Raw genomic sequence first — 17924 nt, 5'->3', positions numbered from 1 at the left:
TCATGGATGCATGTCTCCGTGTGGAAGATACATCTTGCACAGTCCAACAAAACAAAGAAAAAGTTGTCTCCAAAGATGCTCGAATGGGATACTAGGTTACAAGAATGTGAAATAAAACAGGAAGCCTCGTTTTTTTGAACACTGGCCCTCCTGCCAAGAGAAAGTCATAAAAGGGGGTGAGGAGGTAAGGAGGCCACTACCAATAATAAAATCTGTGCCCCAGGTCACCTGCTGATAGGACACACCTTCTACTCCCTATCAGCTTCACCCATTTTCCCAGCAGCAGAACGATCTGTCCCAAGGGCTGAGGCCTTAGATAAGCGAGCGGTCTGGAGGCCCAGCAAGCAATGCTGAAGGGCAAAGCCACAGGGTGCCTCCCAGGTGAGTGAAGCAAAGAGCAAATAAGGCATGGTGGCTGAGCCATTCAGCCTGTGCGCCTGCACGTGACACACAAGAGCAAGTGGCTCACTTCAGCCACATGCACTGTAACTGGAGGAGCCTAGGCTTTGACTCACTTGACAAGACGCTAGAGCACTGCGCTCCACAGTTGGCTCACAGGGAACCTAGACTCCTCCTCTAGCACAGCGCACCATGAGCCAGCTTCAGTGAGAGGAGGAGAAGGATCAGCAACTCAGGGACCTAGGGAGGAATTACTGGAGCTAAGACAACAGAACACAGCTGTAAAGGAAGAGGGGAAAAAACAAAAAATGTCTTCATTTCATCTCCTGCTTTGCTTTCTAGCACAAAGCAGGACACCCCCGCCCCATCTGTATTTACTGAATGTGATACCCCCCAGTCCAAGATCATTCAAGAAATAAACTTATTCAATGTGCAAGGTACAGTTCTCTAGACAACTGCATGCAAAACGTATTGGTAGAGCCACTCCTGAGAGGAGTTGCTTAATCAGATGTTCACATAGGTTGCACTGCGTTTTGTTGTTGTTTGACATTTACTATGAACTTGGCACTCACTGGCTTAGCTATGTAACAGTGCCTGCTTTGTCCCTCTTCAAATGCTAGTTTCTCCAAGGCCATAACTATACTTCATAATCTTCTTTCTAAATGCGTGCAGCACAAAGAAAGAAAAAGGTTGATTCTATTGCATAAGGAGGAACCGCTCATAAGAGTCTACTTTGGGCCAGAGCTGTGGTACCCAACTGTAGTCACAGGTACTTGGGAGGCAGAAGAGGAAGGATGACGTGAGCCCAGCATTAAACCCACCTGTCAAACATGAAGAAGGGATGCTCGGGGTAAGGAGAATCAACAGGATAAAAGAAACAAGTTTACCATGCAATACTGGTCCAATGTTCCTCTGCCTACACCACTGCCCATTAACAGGGTGTCCGGTGTCCAGGGACCCCAAAGAGAGAATGCACACAGCTCTTGGGGCTTGAAGAGTAAGTAGACTTATGGATGGGAAGAAGAAAACCAAAGAACTCAAAAGTTCACAATCAATGGAGGGAGTTTAAAGAAAAAACAGACAAGAGTGAAGAAATTGTAACCTAGGAGGAGGAAAGCAAGAAAAAGAACCCCCTTTTCTTGCTGCCACCCAATTTTCCACTACAAAAGTTTTGGAAACGAATACTTACTCGGGCGAACGAAAGCTGCATCTGCACCTACATGGGAGCTGCTGATCTCACACGTATGTCACAAGCAACACATTTCAGTGAGACTATGAGACTAATGTTTCTGGAGTAGCTAATGAATGTTGAGTACAATGCCCCCCTGGTGACCCCTCCTTCCACTTTTTTCCAGATATTTCAGCTATTTCAAATCTCTCACTTATATTCAGGCCCCCTTTTCCCCCAATATTTCCACATACATTATCATGGGTCTCTTCTTGAATCCTACTGAATTTTTTTATTTTTATTTTTCCCTTTTCCCACATACCAAAAAGAATGGAAAAAAAAAACTCACTGCTGAAAAGTGATAGAACGAAAACACAAGAAACATGCAGCACCTTACAAAAAAGAAAGTTCTGTGCCTGTTAGTCCTGTCCCTTGACTGGGTATGACAGCTGAGTAAACTCCCACCGGATGGCAGCTATCACATGCAACTCTGTTTAGAAGCAATTTCACAAAGTCTTTTTTGTCAGTAATTATGACCTGGCACCCACAACCCCACCTTATGAATCATCTCTAATTTAACTGAGCTATTTTTTTTATGGTTCTGCAACCCTTTATATTTTGGGTGCAATGAAGTCATTTTTTTCTTTTTCTTAAATGAACCTATTTAACTGTTTTTAAGTTTAACAAAGAAGAAGAAGAAGAAGAAGCAGCAGCAGCAGCAATAGCTGAGGCTGCTGAAGGGCCAGAGACAGCGAGAGTTCCACAATTACAGCCCTTGCTGCTCTTTCAAAAGACCTGTGTGCAGTACCCAGCACCCACACGGTAACTCACAACTTCATGTAATTTCAGTTCCAGGCATCCGATGCCCCCTACTGACATATGGGCACCTGCATGCCTGTGGTGCATATATACACAGTCAGGTGCACTCACATAGACATAAAATAAAAGTAAGTAAATCTTTCAAAGCAACGACAAAAAAGAGAGAAGTCAGGTCAGAAAACGTGTTATCTGAAGGAGAAAAAAGTGACCTGTTTATCTTCAGTCTGCTAAACTATAATATGAGAGAAACACACTACTTAGTGTATGTGCCCAGAACACATGCACACATTCAAAGCTTTTTGATTTGCATGCAAAAAAAAAAATGTCTTTTTCTTAGTACACTTTTAAAAACTGCATTATTTGTTATGATTAAATATAGAGTAAAGTTCTCCAAATATCCCTTTGGGGGTAGCTTAGGTCTGTTCTCAGTTCTGTTGCCTAGTGTTAAAAGGACGCTCTCACCCTTGAGATCCTCGCCTCTTTATTCTTAGTCGCTCCTTCATCTGGGAAAGCCTGGTGCTGTGTTATCAGATTCCCTTCCAGAATCGCCCCGTGCAGCCCAAGATGTACTAGTAAGCAACAGTGTCTGACAGAACAGACAACACCGAAGCTGAACATAAAGCTCTCCGCAGCAAGAAACTGAAGAGAAGAAACGTACCAAGAAACAGCTGTGCCCAAGCCCAAGTGTGGGCTACCTCCAGCATGAGGACTTTGAATGGAGGTGGTTTCCATTTAAGAGAAGTACCCAGTGAACCCGAGTTTCTTCTCAGGAAGGCCACGCAGACTACAGGCATTGCTGCCACAATGGTACTGCACTGCCCTTGTGGGAACAGAAACCCCTTTCCTTTTATGCTAACTCCAAGCCTAGAGAGGAAGCCAAGAGGCCGAGTCTAGGTTAGAAAAACAATGGTTTCTTCTCTGCTGAGTTCTGTGGTCACTTTAAGACTCTACATTTTTCCATACAAACCACACTGACATTACATAGGCTTATATTAGACCTACCCTTTGCTTTCCCAAAGCAAGGAGAATTATAAGAATTGTCTGGAGGGGTTACTTCAATGGCCACTGCAGTTAGAAAGCTTAGTGGTACTCACAAAACGGGCTCTCAGACACCATCTCCCAATTTATACAAACTTAAGCAAACTTCCAGGCACGAAATGACTGACCAAACTTTTATACACTATATACCCCAGTTCAGGTCAATTTGCCAAAATGACTTCAGCCCAAAGCCTAGCCATCCTAGCTCAAAGATGACTAAGGTCTTAGCAATTAAAAAATAAATAAATAAAAATTGGAAATGAATCAAAAGGTCATTAAGTAACCGGCACTCATCATACTGACCTTGCTGCTCCGTGTCGGCTTCAGTTTTTGAAGAACCCGGAGCAACAGGAAGAGGTCGAGGGGGCCGAGGCTTGGGAGTAGGGGGTGAAATTCTTTTCCTTCCAATGTATTCAACGTAAGTTCCTGGAAAGTCTCCCCTCTCCCCAGTGGTTTCATTGTAGCCATTTAACCAGCCAATTTCTTCAGGCCGGGCTTCCTGGCCGTCACTGAACCCAAGTGCCACTAAGGAGCCTTTATTCACAGTCAGTATGTCCCCCAGGTGTAGGTCGATGTCTTCCTCTCGCTCCTTCTTGTAGTCGTACAGTGCTCTGTACTGGTAGCCCTCTGCACTCATGTCTGCAGCTCTAGTGCCCTGCCACAGAGGAACCGGCTCCCACACTGCCGTCCGAGTTTACGTTTTGAGGGAAAGTGAGTTCAGAGAATGGGCTAAAATCCCCAACAGGTGTCCAGCAGAGCACAAAGGACCACTATCCAAAGGTTTAAAAGAGGTGACTGGCCGTCCGGCTGCTGTCCATCTGTCCTCCATCAACGGGGTGGCTGAAGACAGGGCTCTCCCTCTGTGCGCCACCGTCCTCCCACGTGTCCTTCTCAGCAACTTGTCAACACCTTGACTCCAGGCTGACTCTCGCAGCGAGGCCCAATCCTCTCTGACGTTCCTGTCACACTGTCCATCTGTCGTCTGATTTTACTGCCACGCTCCACTCTCAGCTTCACCTAGCAAAGCAAAAACAAGGCTTATGAATGAACGTCACACTCGGCCATCTGTGTGGATTTGAATTTCTACCCCCCATTCAACAAGTCCTTAATCAATCTGGCAGACGACACACACAGGCCAGTGTGCTAGTGCTTGACACAGTATATAAAACCACAATTAGTAAGACAGTCCCTGCCTTCTAAGAACACTGGGCGGGACAGGGGTAGAAGTGCTAGTATGTGGCAATGTCCCGGAGATAAGGCTAGTACACAAGGAACCAAAACATTAGGTAGATGCCACAATAGACGCTGACACAGATTGCCATGGGGTTCAAGTGTGTGTGTGAGAGAGAGAGAGAGGGAGGGGGGGAAGGGGGAGAGAGAGAGAGAGAGAGAGAGAGAGAGAGCACATCAAATTGCAAGAATCTGCAAACAGAATGGAATGTGTGGCATGATCCTGCGTACAGACGAGACCAAGCAAATGTCATAGGATAGAAAGAAGCACAGGCAGTCTCATCCATCCATCAGAAGACAAAGAGGAAACAGTGAACCTGGGGTGGGAAGACAAGAGGGCCACCTGAAATGTACACCAACAGGAAATGCAAGTCCCCACATGTAAGTGAACAACGGCATGGGCGCTGTGGAGAAGCTGCACTAGCGGAATCCCAGTCTGACCTCAATGCCCAGGGGGGACAGGCACAGGGAGAGAATGGTGGTAAGGGCTCCTGAGAAAGGAGAGGACAGAGACTAGAGAGGCAGCAGCAGCAGGTCTATAAAGGTGCATACCACAGTAGGACAGTAGGAAGGGAGACACTGTGGAAGGTGAAGAACACTCTCTGGAAGAAGCAGGAGCATCATGTGCCTGGGAATTCCCTACCAATGTCAGGCAAAGGAAAGCCGAGAGGACAGATGGGCTCATGGGATAGAAGCATCCACGGCTGGGGTGCCAGGGACGGGCCAAAAACTCTGGCTGAAGACAGGAGTATACCTGAGGTTTTGTGAGTAGCTGCAAAATAAAGTTGGGACTGATTACAGTGAGATGTGAAAAACACACGAGTGTACACACAAACACACACACAAAGAGAGACAGAGACAGAAAGGGGGAGGTAGAGATCCACAGATACAAAAACATTGTGGTTCAATCACACTGAGAAGAAAAGTCAAGGCTTAGATACAAAGTAAACCCTAGAAAGATCAGGTAAACACAGGGGACCCCCCGCCAGGTCAGAGCCTTGCAGAAACTCCACACATGGGAGACTGAATTCCTGCCTGATCAGTATTCAGGCCTCTCTGCTCATGCAGGAACCCTCAGTGTCTGAGATCCCAAGCTTGCAGGCCAGTCATGAGGATGGTAACTAGACTTCATTTCTTGAGTTAAGAAACAAAAGGAAGTAGCCATGCTGACTGCTACGGAAGTACTATGTAAAACAGGTTTGGCGGAGGCCAGGGTAATGAAAACGGATTTTCTTTTTATTTGCCAAAGCAAACTGAGGGCAGAGCAACTGGTGAGCCAAAGTTAAGAGAACTGGGAGTCAGCACTGATAGCTACCAGGACAGCATGCAGCAGAGATGCACGCGGCACCCCACTGTACTTCTCAGTGTTACCTTTACTGCAGAGGCCAAACTCAAGCTAAAGGTTCCAGTTCACCAATGGTATAGTGAAGCAACTCAAAAAAAAAAAAAAAAAAAAAAAAAAAAAAAAAACAGCCGAGCGATCTCAGGGTGCCCCATCAAAGGGACTTTTCTAAGTCCACAGAGTGCGCACAGCACTTGAGAGGCTGAGAGGCTGAGTTCTCCGGGCACTCGTCGGGGTAGGCATCTTAAGAAGCAAAATCTAATCACAGATTAATTGTTCGGTTGGCATTCAGAAGTGTAAAGTATTCAACTTCACATGGCTAAAGCCTCTTACTGTTAGACAATAACACTCTAAAGAGGGCTGCATATTCAAAGGAAGTAAAAACAAACACTGGAAATCTTTGAGGAGCAGGAATATTAATCTGGGGTCGTACTCTTCTCTGCATTTCAGGCATCAGAGGGGGGAAAAAATAATGCAGCCAGTGGAGCATATGAGAAAAATAAGCTATATTACGTTTGAAGAAGGCCTCTCCTTTGAAAGATCCAGAATCAAATTAAATATTCATTGCATAAATTCACACAAAAATGTAGAACTAGCAAATCTTTTTTTTTTGTACTAATGTGCTCCGTACAAAAGAGACACAGAGCTCCAAAGAACATGAAAATTTACATATCCCTAAATGCTTGGAAACCAGGCAATATGCCTAAGAATAATTTAATTCCTTCAAATCTGCCCTGAAATTTTTGTTAGCTTTTCCTGGCAATGTGTGTCTTTGGGGGAGGGGGAAAGCCCTAAATCAGTAGCCCGGGTGGATATCTTTCTGCCAGCTGGTGCCTAGCACTTCCTCAATCTCAACCACCCAGAAGACCAGTTTGGTGGGATTCTCGGTAGAACAGGAAATGCAAGGCCTCCAGCCCCCAGCAACCAAGTAACAAACCCCAGCGCACAGCACAACAATATAGCTAGGCACATTCCACACAGGATACACAGAACCTGCTCTCCGCCTTTTAAGGGCTTTCTAAACCTGAGATCCTATTGAGTGTGCCTGGGGCTAAGTCTGCACAGGGGGTGAAACTTGGGAGGAGTCTGATAGCTGTTGGGAGTCTGGATTCTAGAGAAAACAATCCCCGGCCCTAGAAGACCTTGAGGCTTCAGAAAAAAGCTCTGCCAAGGCCACTATCAGAAGAATCTTAAGACCTCTGCAGGACTCTGGGTCTCAGTCTCATAAAGAAAGCCCAGATCTCTTATGACTCAGGGATTGCAAGGAGAGCATGTCTGCTTCTGAGATGCCCCAAACATGGCCAGGAAGATCAATGCAGGTTAAGGTTAAGGTTAGCAGTCAAGGTGAGGAACGACGCAGTGTAGGTGAAGTGCAGTAAAAATTGAGAGAGCTCAGACAAGTCATTTATTTGGGTGGGGACTTGATCCTGGGGTGCTCAGGGAGACCTGGGCTGGGCTGAGGGGGCAAGCCCTCCTCTCTGCCTGCACCCTGCACACCCTGCACACTTTCTCTAGCCTGCCATACCCATTTAAATGAGGCTGTTATCACAGCTATCACATGACACTCTACTGGGAGCTGTGTCTCCACCAACCCAAGATAACCAGGGTACTACAGACATTCTCACTCAACAAGAAGTCAGAGCTAAGTATCTCCAACATGACTACACTCGGCACCTGAGGTAGAATTTAAACTCAGTTCCAGCCCCTTTTAACACCACCATAACTTACTTCTGGACTCCTTGGGTTTACATTGTCATGGGTGTAAGATGCAGCTTACCCACAGAAGCAATATCAACAATGCAGTGTCCTGCCTACACTGGCCCCATGAGAATTTTGTGGGTCTGCCTTCACAGCAGCCACAGGGGTGAGTGGGTCTGGCTCCCACATACCTGCACAAAAAGAAGCCATAATAATAACTGGGCAGCATGCCTGCCAAGTGCAGGACCGGGCACCTAAACCATGCAAATGTGCTTCTCCAAAGCACTTCATTAAAATCAAACCTTACCTAAGAAGCCAATAAATCAGTGAATAAAGGGACCCTGAGCAAATCGCTTCTGGAATCCTGCCCTTCTGTGTCCTACAAACTTAGCTCCTGCCACCTGTATCCCTCTTGGCCTCTCTGCCTGTGTCACTCTCCTGAGCCTCCCATTACACAATTCCTAACAACTTAGCTCCTCCCTGGGGAGATAAGTGAAGCCTCTATCCAGAGTCATGAGGAGTGTCACATCTAGAGGACTGGCAAGCTCTTCCTCAAATTGTCCCCAGGACTCCAGAACACCTGGCAGCCTGAAGCATGTGGAAGTGCCCGTGTGACTCTTCTGAAGTCAATTTGGAGTTTTGACAGATGTTTCCCCTTTCATTAAATCATGCCTCCCATTCTCTTTAGATACAAACACCTGCCCACCCAGAGTCACAGAGTTAAGATTATCAGCTATGTCATCATCAACAAACTATTACTTTCAGATAACCTAGACGATTTTATGCTATAAGCTCTAAGATAATAGAATATGGTATGCTCCCCTCCCCCACCAACAAAAAGCATTAATGGATTTCTGTGAAGAAATTACAAAACTTGTTTTTATGCAAAATCGTGTGCAACTGTCCATCATTCCCTTAAGAGGACTTATTTTGCCCCAGTTTTTTAACCTGTCTACAAGCCCACTACTCACTGAAAGTTGATTTTCTTTCTCTGGTAAACATACTGAGAAATTCTCATCTACTCAAATAAAATTGTTTCTGATGCTTGACAAATATAAAGCCATGACTATTTAATGGACAATGGATTGAAAATAGGTTCTTTATTTTTTTTAATCTTCTAACCTGCAGGCCTGAAGGAAAAGAGCCAAACAGACTCTCTGAAAGGCCCTCCAGCTCTGCTGCCTTACTCTGTCCACCTTTTACAAAGGACAGGATTTGGAAAAACCTGATTGGGATGCAGAAATAATGGTTATATCTTCAAGTTGCACTAAAAAAAAAAATCAAGATGATATTTATCTACTTGTGCATTGCCATACTGTGATAAAATTAGTGGTCAGACAAGGGGGGGGGGCAGCAACAAAAGTGACTATAGTTAAGACAAAGACGACTCTGGGGTGGGCAGCCCACACCACCATGTGTAATCCTTCCCCAGCTAATGGGATAGCTCAGAACCTTGCACAAACGTCCCACCTCAACTTATACAGTCTTTTATAAAACAAGAATCATTAGTTGAAAATCTGTCTACCTTTCAAAATCCCGGAAGTTGCGAACTATGACACCGATCCTAGCAAACAGCCTATGTTTGTGTACAGAGTGGTGGAGACACCAAGTAACCTCAGGTAAAGAAGGACGGAAAAGATGGGCCCAATGTCACAGGCATCTAATATCTCGATTCATTTCCAAACCAACAAGCTAAGCCAAATGTGCTGCCTGCTGCCACACACACTTCGGGCTGGATAGCCAGTGTGGGTAAGTAGGGTGTGGAGGCTGTAATTCCTGCCTGCAAACCCTATGGGGCTAGTGAGTACACACCCAGGTGACACAGTTAAGAGACGGACTGCAAAGCAGTTACAGTACTGGGTGTCCCTGAGCACACCAAGAAGAGGAGTGGAGAGAGCTACCCCAGCCCACCCCCAGCAGCCCTTCTGGACTGAGAGGGCCATGATGGAGACAGCTAGGACTAAGAGCCATGTTATTTATGGGCTCAGGAAGAGATCCCCACCACCCAGAAGAGGGCAGTGTGCTGGTTCCCTGCATGACTACAGTGGAGAGGGACTGAAGGGGAGCCATGGGAGGTGTGAACTGAGGGAGAGGCCTGAAAGCACTGCTTCTGGTGAGGAAGCAACTGCAGTACTTTAAATTCATGGCCGGAAGGGTGAATTATGAGTTACAGCTAACAGCGGCTGCCCTGGTCCATGCCTAGATATGTAACTATAGGAAAGCTCCTCCCTCCATCATCATAATGAGGCCGATGGAAGCAGACCTATACCTTCCCAGGTCATTATGAGGGTTAAAGGCAATTACACTCACAAAAGCATGTAGCACCGCGCTTCTCAGTCCACACACAATTCTGGGGAATTTGACGTGAACCCTTACAACCGCTCTAGCGTCATTCTCGGCCCCATTTTGCAGATGAGAAAACAAGCAAAGCTAAAAGGCGTGCCTGAAGTGACAGTCAACTGCAGTTACAGCACTCTTGTTCTGCTCTTGGTAACAATAGGACTGCTAGCAATATCGGCATTGAATGTCACTGCTGTTTGCACAATGCAGATTTAAAACAGAAACAGACAGGTGCCAGGAATTTTCTCTTGCGCTCCCTTTCAGTGCTGCGAGCAGTTCTAAAAGAAGCCTGAAGCTACCTAAAATAAAACTCCCGCTGTAAATAGAGTCAGATAGAGCCTGCCTGTGGACTTAGCCCAAGTAATTCTCTCTCCAGACCCAAGGTGGAAGGTGGCCCAGGGGAGGTCAGGGGGCGTATGTGGGAGGGGGACAGAATTGTGACTGGTGGCAGGGCACAAGGTGGGAGTCCCGACACTGCTATCTAGTTGAGTTTCATGGCTTCTCCCTCAAAGAGGAAAAACTGAACACAGTCACACAATGCCCCCAGAGAATGAAGGCAGCTGGGTCCTCCTGGGATAAGCCCAGTTTGTCAGGACTACAGAGGTATTCCAGGAAGAAGGAAAGGGGCAAAGGCTGAACCGCTGGCCAGACACCGCGCCTGTCACTCCTCACAACACCCACTGGCAGAGCCTCCTGACCCTTTGGCCAGGCTCCTATGATTTCAATTCTCCCCCAGGTGACCATTAAGCTGAGAACTGTTTTGACTACAGGTGCTTATGGGTATATATTTGATTTACTTTAAGGTATACAATAGTGGCAGAACAAAGTGCTGTTTGTATGATTTTTTTTTCTTTAATAAGCTTGTACTCGGTGCACATTTCTCCAGAAAATGGGAGGTGGGGGGCGGGGAGGGGGGGGGGAGCATGAGCCAGACAGACAAGCTATAAGTTTTTACACCCTCTATCTTTCAGTTCATTTGGCTTAGTATACAAGAAACGGCCTTAATTGCCAGTACTTTAGGCAAGTGATTTCATTAAGAGTATTGGCAAAACCATGACCCAAACACACACAAATATCCCATTAGAGAGGAGTCAAAGGAGACTTTAAAAACTGCAATAAAATATGCGTGCTTAAAAGTTAATCACAACCGATGTTTTTTTTTTTAAAAATAAATAAAAAAATAAAAATGATGTAATTTACAGTTTAAAAAAAAAATAAAAATAAAACCTGACAGTTGAGTTTGGTGGCACAAGTTTGTAATCCCAGGGCTTGGGAGGTAGAGGTGAACCACTCCAGAGTACAAAGTCAAGTTCTGCTACATTAAGAGTTCAAGGCCAGGGTGGACTGCATGAGACTCACACATACAACAAATAGCCCCTTGGACTGACAGGTGACTTTCTGGTTTCCAAGCTTCCCCAGGACGCTTCATCTCCTGCCTACATCATGAAAAGGGCTTTGTGCTTTGCTTGACCTCTGTAATGTGCCTAATAGACTGATAGGAGCTAATTCCTTCTGCATGTGTACACCTTATTCATGAGAGATTCAAAGTTAAAGCGCACATGCAAACATTAGCTCAGCTTGTACAGACGACTTGCCCATGGGACTATTTTCCTAGGTGACTCATTCACTATCTCTTTATCTAATAAAACACATTTTGCAAGTCAAAAAATGCAAACACAATAAAAGCTGGACCAGAATTCCTCCTACTTTAACAAGTATGTGGATAATTTTCTCAAAGTAAATGCCTTTTACAACACTTCGCTGAACTACTTAGGAGAAAGAGGGGCAGAGAAGAAATGTCCATCAACACAACAAACTTCAAGTTCTATGGTGGTCTCGGAAACAGTTGAAAGGAAAAAGCCACTGTTTTTAAGGGGACTAAGTCTGTGGAGGTTGAATAAACTTGAACTTGAGATTCAAAGCCTTTTGAGAGATTAGCCTGAGAGGGAAAGAGGCAAGAAAAGGCTAAGGAATATGAACAAACTATGGTACACGCATGTAGAAAAATGTCCCCCCAAAACCTCACTGTTGTATACAATTAATATATACTTAATAAAAGAACAAAAGGGCAGGGGGTGCACTGATCAGGTTAGGTGTAATTAGTTCCAAAAGATGCATTCACACCACCCACCATCAGCAGCCAAAATGCATATTTCTATGTGTTCAATTGCTCAGTTTTCCCAATCTAACTTCATACTAGCAATGTACCAAAGACACACACACACAGAGAGCTAAAGAAAACAATAAATGGAGTCAGTGGGCAGTGAAATCCTTCTTTTTACATGACTGCAGTGCATCCCAGATGTGAAAAAGCAGAATGCTATCATAAAAATGCAAATAAAATGACAGATAAAAATGTGCACATGGCAGAGTTCTGTTATGCAACTAGAAACAGGTCTCGGTGCAAGATGAAAGTTAAAAGCAAACTCCCACAACAGTCTGAGAGCCAGTTATCAGCTGCATCCAACTTTCTTCAAATCGTAAAAGCTGACAGACTGCTATGGAAAAGTGGCGTGGCCTGCAACAGGCACTTAGAGGAAGGCAGCCAGCAGTGGCGTGGCACAGAACTCCTGCCAGGCAAGGAGCTTCCCCCATTTAAACCTGCCTTTGAACCACAAGAGGCACAAGAAAAACCAGGATCATTTTCTTTGTAATAAGCAAAAAGCACATGTTTTCCAAAGTTTAAGCAACTTGTGTGCTTCAGAAAATGGTCTGCTTGAGTGCAACTGTCAAAAAAAGAAAATGAAAAAAAAAAAAAAAAGGCTCTTGGGGTGCTGGTTCCCTGCTCAGTGACAAACGATGCATGGGCGGCTCACCTGTGCAGAAGGCCCTGAAGTCCTAATGATATCTACTTTAGCAATCAATCTGCTCTAAGGCAGAAATAAACCCATCTGCCTACTACAAGCTTTCTTAGCTCATAATTTACTATCTTTCAAGTGCCCAACACGGAACACAAGCTAATGAAATATTAAGAGAGGCTTGCACAAGGAGCCTAGGTCAACCAGCTTTGTGAGTAACCCTACCACCTAAAACTTGAAACTTGATCTCACTGAAATGACAATCTCATGCTATACTTAAAACCCGGAACTGCTTCATCCTTTCCTATTTCACACTGTCTGACAAAGAGGAAAAAGACAGGAAAAGAAAGGGGGAGAAATTAAGTCCTAAAATCATGAAACCCCTAAATAAAGCATAAATTCACACCAGTACAGCAATAGAGCCTGCAGCTTCTTCAAGAATTAACGGTGGAAGTAAGACCTTTCCGGTATTACTAGCGCCAGGAGCAGAATTCCCCTGAATCCAGTGCCGGCACACAGCATTCAACATGTCACAGCCACTCCGCTCACACCCTTGCGTTATTGTGCGCGAAAGCTGGTTACTAAAATGCATTTCTGTACATGCGTGCCTGGTCAGAGCGTTTCTATTCTCTTTGTCTCGTGATCTGCCGGGCAGTTTCTGCCTTTGGGAAGGAAGTAGCTTGCAGACAATTCCCCCAGATATTTTAGCTCCGGCTTGCACGCGGGTCGGTTCTCCCTGGCCGGCAGCTTAGTGCTAGGCAGGTCCTTCCAGGGTCGCCCCGCGTTAGGAAAAGCTGGATTTCCGGGCGGTGCCAGGATCCCACTCATTATGCCTCCAGCAACCTGCCCAAGCCCGGCGGGCGCCAGACGCTGAGCTAGAGCCCCAGCCACCGACCGCCCGGAGGAGCACTTCCCCCACCCCGGAAGAGGAGGGAGGCAAACTTCGGAGGGCGGGGGCTGGGGGCGAGCTCCGGGGACCACCATGGCCCAGCCTGGCCGGAGACCCCGGCTGGGGCTCCGGGCCTGGAGGGTACGCCGCGCTAACGCAAAGGCAGCGATCCAGGCACTCTCCTCGCGCGCTCCCGGCTTCGGAAAGCTGCAGGGCGATCGGGGACCCTCGGAAGCGTGAGGTGACGGAGGAGGGGAGCCGGTGACCGCTGGCAACTCCAGGACCGAACGCGCCCGGCAACGAGCACAGCCCGCCCGGGGTGGCACGAAGGAAATGAGAGCAGGAGGTGGCTGCGACCAAACAGGCTGGTCACTGGCCGGAGAAGGCTTCCAAGTGGCCGAGAGATGCTGGCGACTAGGAGCTGGCAGCCTGCTCGCTTCCCCTTGAGTGGCTCGGCAGCAGAAGTGGCTGCCGGTGACAGGAAGAGCAGCGGCCGTGCGCGTTCGTACCGCTTCCCCCTCCCGGGCACACCGGGACCCGCCGCCACCGCCGCCGCCGCCTACCTCCGGGTCGGCTCGCTTCCTTCCTCTGCCCAGCCTGGGCTTCAGCGGCCTCTGAAGCTCCCAGCTTCCAGGCTCCTGCGATCCAGCTGCGACCTGCCGTCGCTTCGCTGTCCCGGTTCCTTGGCTGCACAGCCGTCCTCACCGCTGCCGTTGCCGCTGCTTCCTCCAACTCGGCTCCAGCTGCTAGCTACTCCTCGCCCTGAGCGGCGCAGCTCCAGCGCCTGGCGCCAGCCCCACCCCGGGCCCGCCCCTGCGCCCCGCCCCCAGATACACACCAATCAACGCCCGAGATCCCGCCCCCCAGCGCCCGAGCCGCGCCCTCCGCCTCTGCCAGTCTCCGGGCGGGCTACCAGGGTCCAGGAGCTACGCTCCGTGCTGCCGACCCTACCCCGCACCCCTCGCTGCCCTCGCCTCCGCCCCCCGGCTCGGGGATGCCCCGGGCGACTGGACGGCGCGCGCCCTCCGCTACGGAGCGCTCTAACTCTGCGTGCTTGGGGCTGGCTCGCCTGTGGGGCGTCACCCAAGCCCGAAGCAGGGAGTTCAAATGGGGATGGGGGTGGGGGGTGGGAAATAAGTTCAGATCTCCCTGAAGCCCAGCCGGCTGCCTGCGAGACCCTGCCTCTTTCGAATCCACTAGAGCTTCAGGACAGTGGCTGGGTTCAGGAGGATGCAGATGCGAGGGCTCGCCAAAGCGGGGAGGCCCTGTAATTCCTGGCCTTGCCTGCCCAGCTTCCCTAGTGGTCAGAAAAAACCGCGCCACCCGGCGTGGCACTCCCGGGGTGAAGGAGGGGTGAAAGGGTGAGCTGGAGCAACGAGTGCCCGCCGCCTGCAAAAGCCTGGCACGGCTGCCTCCAGGAACCAAGGCGGGATCTAGAGGAAAAGGAGAGTTCTGTGAGGAGGGCGCATACCGGGTGATCTCTGGCAGTCCTTGCAAGGCAGAGCCTATGTAGGTCATTCAGCCATTCCACCGCCTTCTAACGCTTCTGATAGGCTGGAGAAACTCAAATGAAGTCTATGGTTTGTTAGATGTAAAAATGTAGATCCTTGGAGTAGAAACCACTACGGAAGCTGCTCAAGAAAAAAGTGATATTGGCTCAGCCTTCCCAGATAAGAAAGGATGATAGCCCGTGTTTTGTCTTCATAAAAACGTTCAAGAACTCATGGACTTTTAAATTTTTGCTCCCAAAATATGTCTTATTTTGTAGTTCAGGAACCTGTAGCCACCCACCCTTCTTGCCCCAAAGATCCCTTTTGCAGCTATTCTGGCAACAATATGCTTTTTCTTAACCAAGTACTTAGTCTGTTGTCAAATTCTAAATTTGGTAGTGTATTACTGTGAGTTTTGGAAACAGAGGGAAAAAATGAAATTCACAGTTTATGTTAAACAAATGCAGTCACGTTTAAAGGTGACGCCCATTCTAAAAGAATAGATCTCAGTACACAATTCAGTTACTAATGTTTCTGTTACTCTCGGTATCTAATAAAGACAAAAGCAGGCTGCTACCCACATCACATTTAAGAATTTGCCTACCCAGAAGATGGCCTCGTCGGCCATCACTGGGAAGAGAGGCCCTTTGGTATTGCAAACTTTATATGCCCCAGTACAGGGGAATGCCAGGGCCAAGAAGCGGGAGTGGGTGGGTAGGGGAGCAGGTTGGGGGGAGGGTATAGGGAACTTTCAGGATAGCATTTGAAATTTATTTAAAGAAAATATCTAATAAAAAAATAAAATAAAATAAAGAATTTGCCTACCATTCAGGATGTGGTGACAAGTCTGCAATCCCAGCACTTTGAAGCTGAAGCCATAGTCTTGAGTTCAAGCCAGCCTAGTCTTTATAGAATCTCTCTGAATATAGATTATGTTAATTTGTGTAGGGAGATTCATCTTAATTATGAGTAGAATCACACCTAGGGCAGGAAATTGTGTACTGTATGAATGGAGAGAAAAAATGAGGGCTATGCAATGCATGCGTTACTGGTTGCTCTTTTCTGATTGAGGGCATAAGGTGGCCAGCTATTCAAGTCCCTATGGCCTTAACTTACCCACGATGATAGACTACTCTGAACTCTGAGTTAAACGCTTTCTCCTGTAAGTTGCTTCAGTCCGAGTATTTAATCGTGGCAATTAGAAACCAAGGTACAGGGGTACATTCTTCCGTCATCTGTGAAAGGAAGACCTCCTGGTGGATGGCCGCGGTGTGTTTCCTGCGGTAGAAGCCCTTGGATCTAATCCAAACTAAGACAACTCAAGTAATAAAACATTCACAGATGTCTTCTTTAGTTTTCCTCTCCTCGAAGAAAATACAAACTTTACTAGCTCTCTCCTCCCTTTGGGCTCACTAGAGTCTTGGAAAGAGGCTCCAACATAGGATTCTATTCAGCCATAAAGAAGCATCTAATTCCCAACTGCACTTCCTCTTAATAGAAAAGTCTTCAGCAATTGATTATGCACTTATACTTTCTTTGACTTATTTTCATTATAACTAAACACAACACACAGCTTATGTCCAAAGAGGGTCACATGAAAGAAAGATAAATTTTCCATACCCAGGCACCAAATAATCTATTTCATTGATATTAAATTGATACCTTCCCACACATTTTATTTCCATTTCCCATAGATTTTATGAATTAAAAGCAATAACAAAACAATATGACTATTCATACTTGGAGTATGAGCCTGTGTGCATATGTATACATATTCACATGTGTATGCATGTGTGTGCCTGTGTATACATAACAATGGAGTCTTCCTCACTCTCCACCTTATGGATTGAGGCAGGGTCTCCCACTTGAACCTAAAGCACCCCATCAGATACTACAGCTAGCCAATTTGCACCAAAGATTTTCTGCCTCTGCACATTGTACATTGGGATTTACAGTCAAGCCCCTATGCCCACCCACATTTACTTGAGCGCTAGGGCTCTGAAGTCAGGTACTTACCCTTGCATGACAAGTTCTTAGCCTTAAACTTGTGTTTTCTAGTAACCTCTTGAGTAAAACCTTATCTAGGAACACAAACTGTAACTGTAATAAAGCAAGAAGCTGATATGATAAGGCAAAGGGGCCCCTGTGCCACAAGCTTTCCCTTCATTTCTACAAAAACCCCAGAGAGGCAGGACTGTGAACATCTTAGAGTTTCCTGGAAATGCAAATTATCTGTCTTCTCTAAACCAAAAATGTCAGATTGGAGTGGAAAGGAAAAAAAATAAAAGCTGTTTTAGGAAATTCTCCAAACCATTTGTTGTATGCTGGGAGTTGAGAATTATTACCCTAGACCTTCTGGGACATACTGGAACCCACCCCAATAAAATGCTCGCATGTCACATAGACACAGCGTTCTGATTTGCTTTCTATTGGTGGGAGAAAGACCATCACCAAAAGCAGCTTTAGGAGGAAAGAGAAGGGCTTTCTTCCTTTTCCCGCCTGCAGTCCATCATGAGGGAAAGTCGAGGCAGGAACTGAAGCAGGGGGTCATAGAGGAATCGCCTGTCTTAGTCTGCATATATCCCTCACCTTTCTCTTTTGTACAATCCAGGGGCACCTCCGCAGGGGTGACATCACCCACAGTGGGCAGCACCCTTCCACATTAATCAGGAATAAATAAATAAATGTCCCACAGTTTTATCTACTGGCCAAT

At 46.8% G+C, this 17924-nt stretch overlaps 1 protein-coding gene across 1 annotated transcript in view; it reads right to left on the bottom strand.

Annotated features, from left to right (window-relative positions):
• Positions 1–14492, bottom strand: part of Pik3r1 (phosphoinositide-3-kinase regulatory subunit 1) — an 86531-nt gene extending 72039 nt beyond the window's left edge. The window contains exons 1-2 of the mRNA XM_021180331.3: positions 14285–14492; positions 3728–4441 (exon numbers count right to left, since the gene is read on the bottom strand). Of these exons, the coding sequence (XP_021035990.1) occupies positions 3728–4061 (334 nt within the window). The 5' untranslated portion in view covers positions 4062–4441; positions 14285–14492. The remainder of the gene's footprint in view (positions 1–3727; positions 4442–14284) is intronic.
• Between the last annotated feature and the right edge of the window lie 3432 nt (positions 14493–17924).

Source organism: Mus caroli, unplaced genomic scaffold, assembly GCF_978045245.1.
Source record: "Mus caroli unplaced genomic scaffold, Mus_caroli_1 scaffold_15, whole genome shotgun sequence".
Classification (NCBI taxonomy): Eukaryota; Metazoa; Chordata; class Mammalia; order Rodentia; family Muridae; genus Mus; species Mus caroli.
This window is presented reverse-complemented; position numbering and strand designations above follow the sequence as displayed.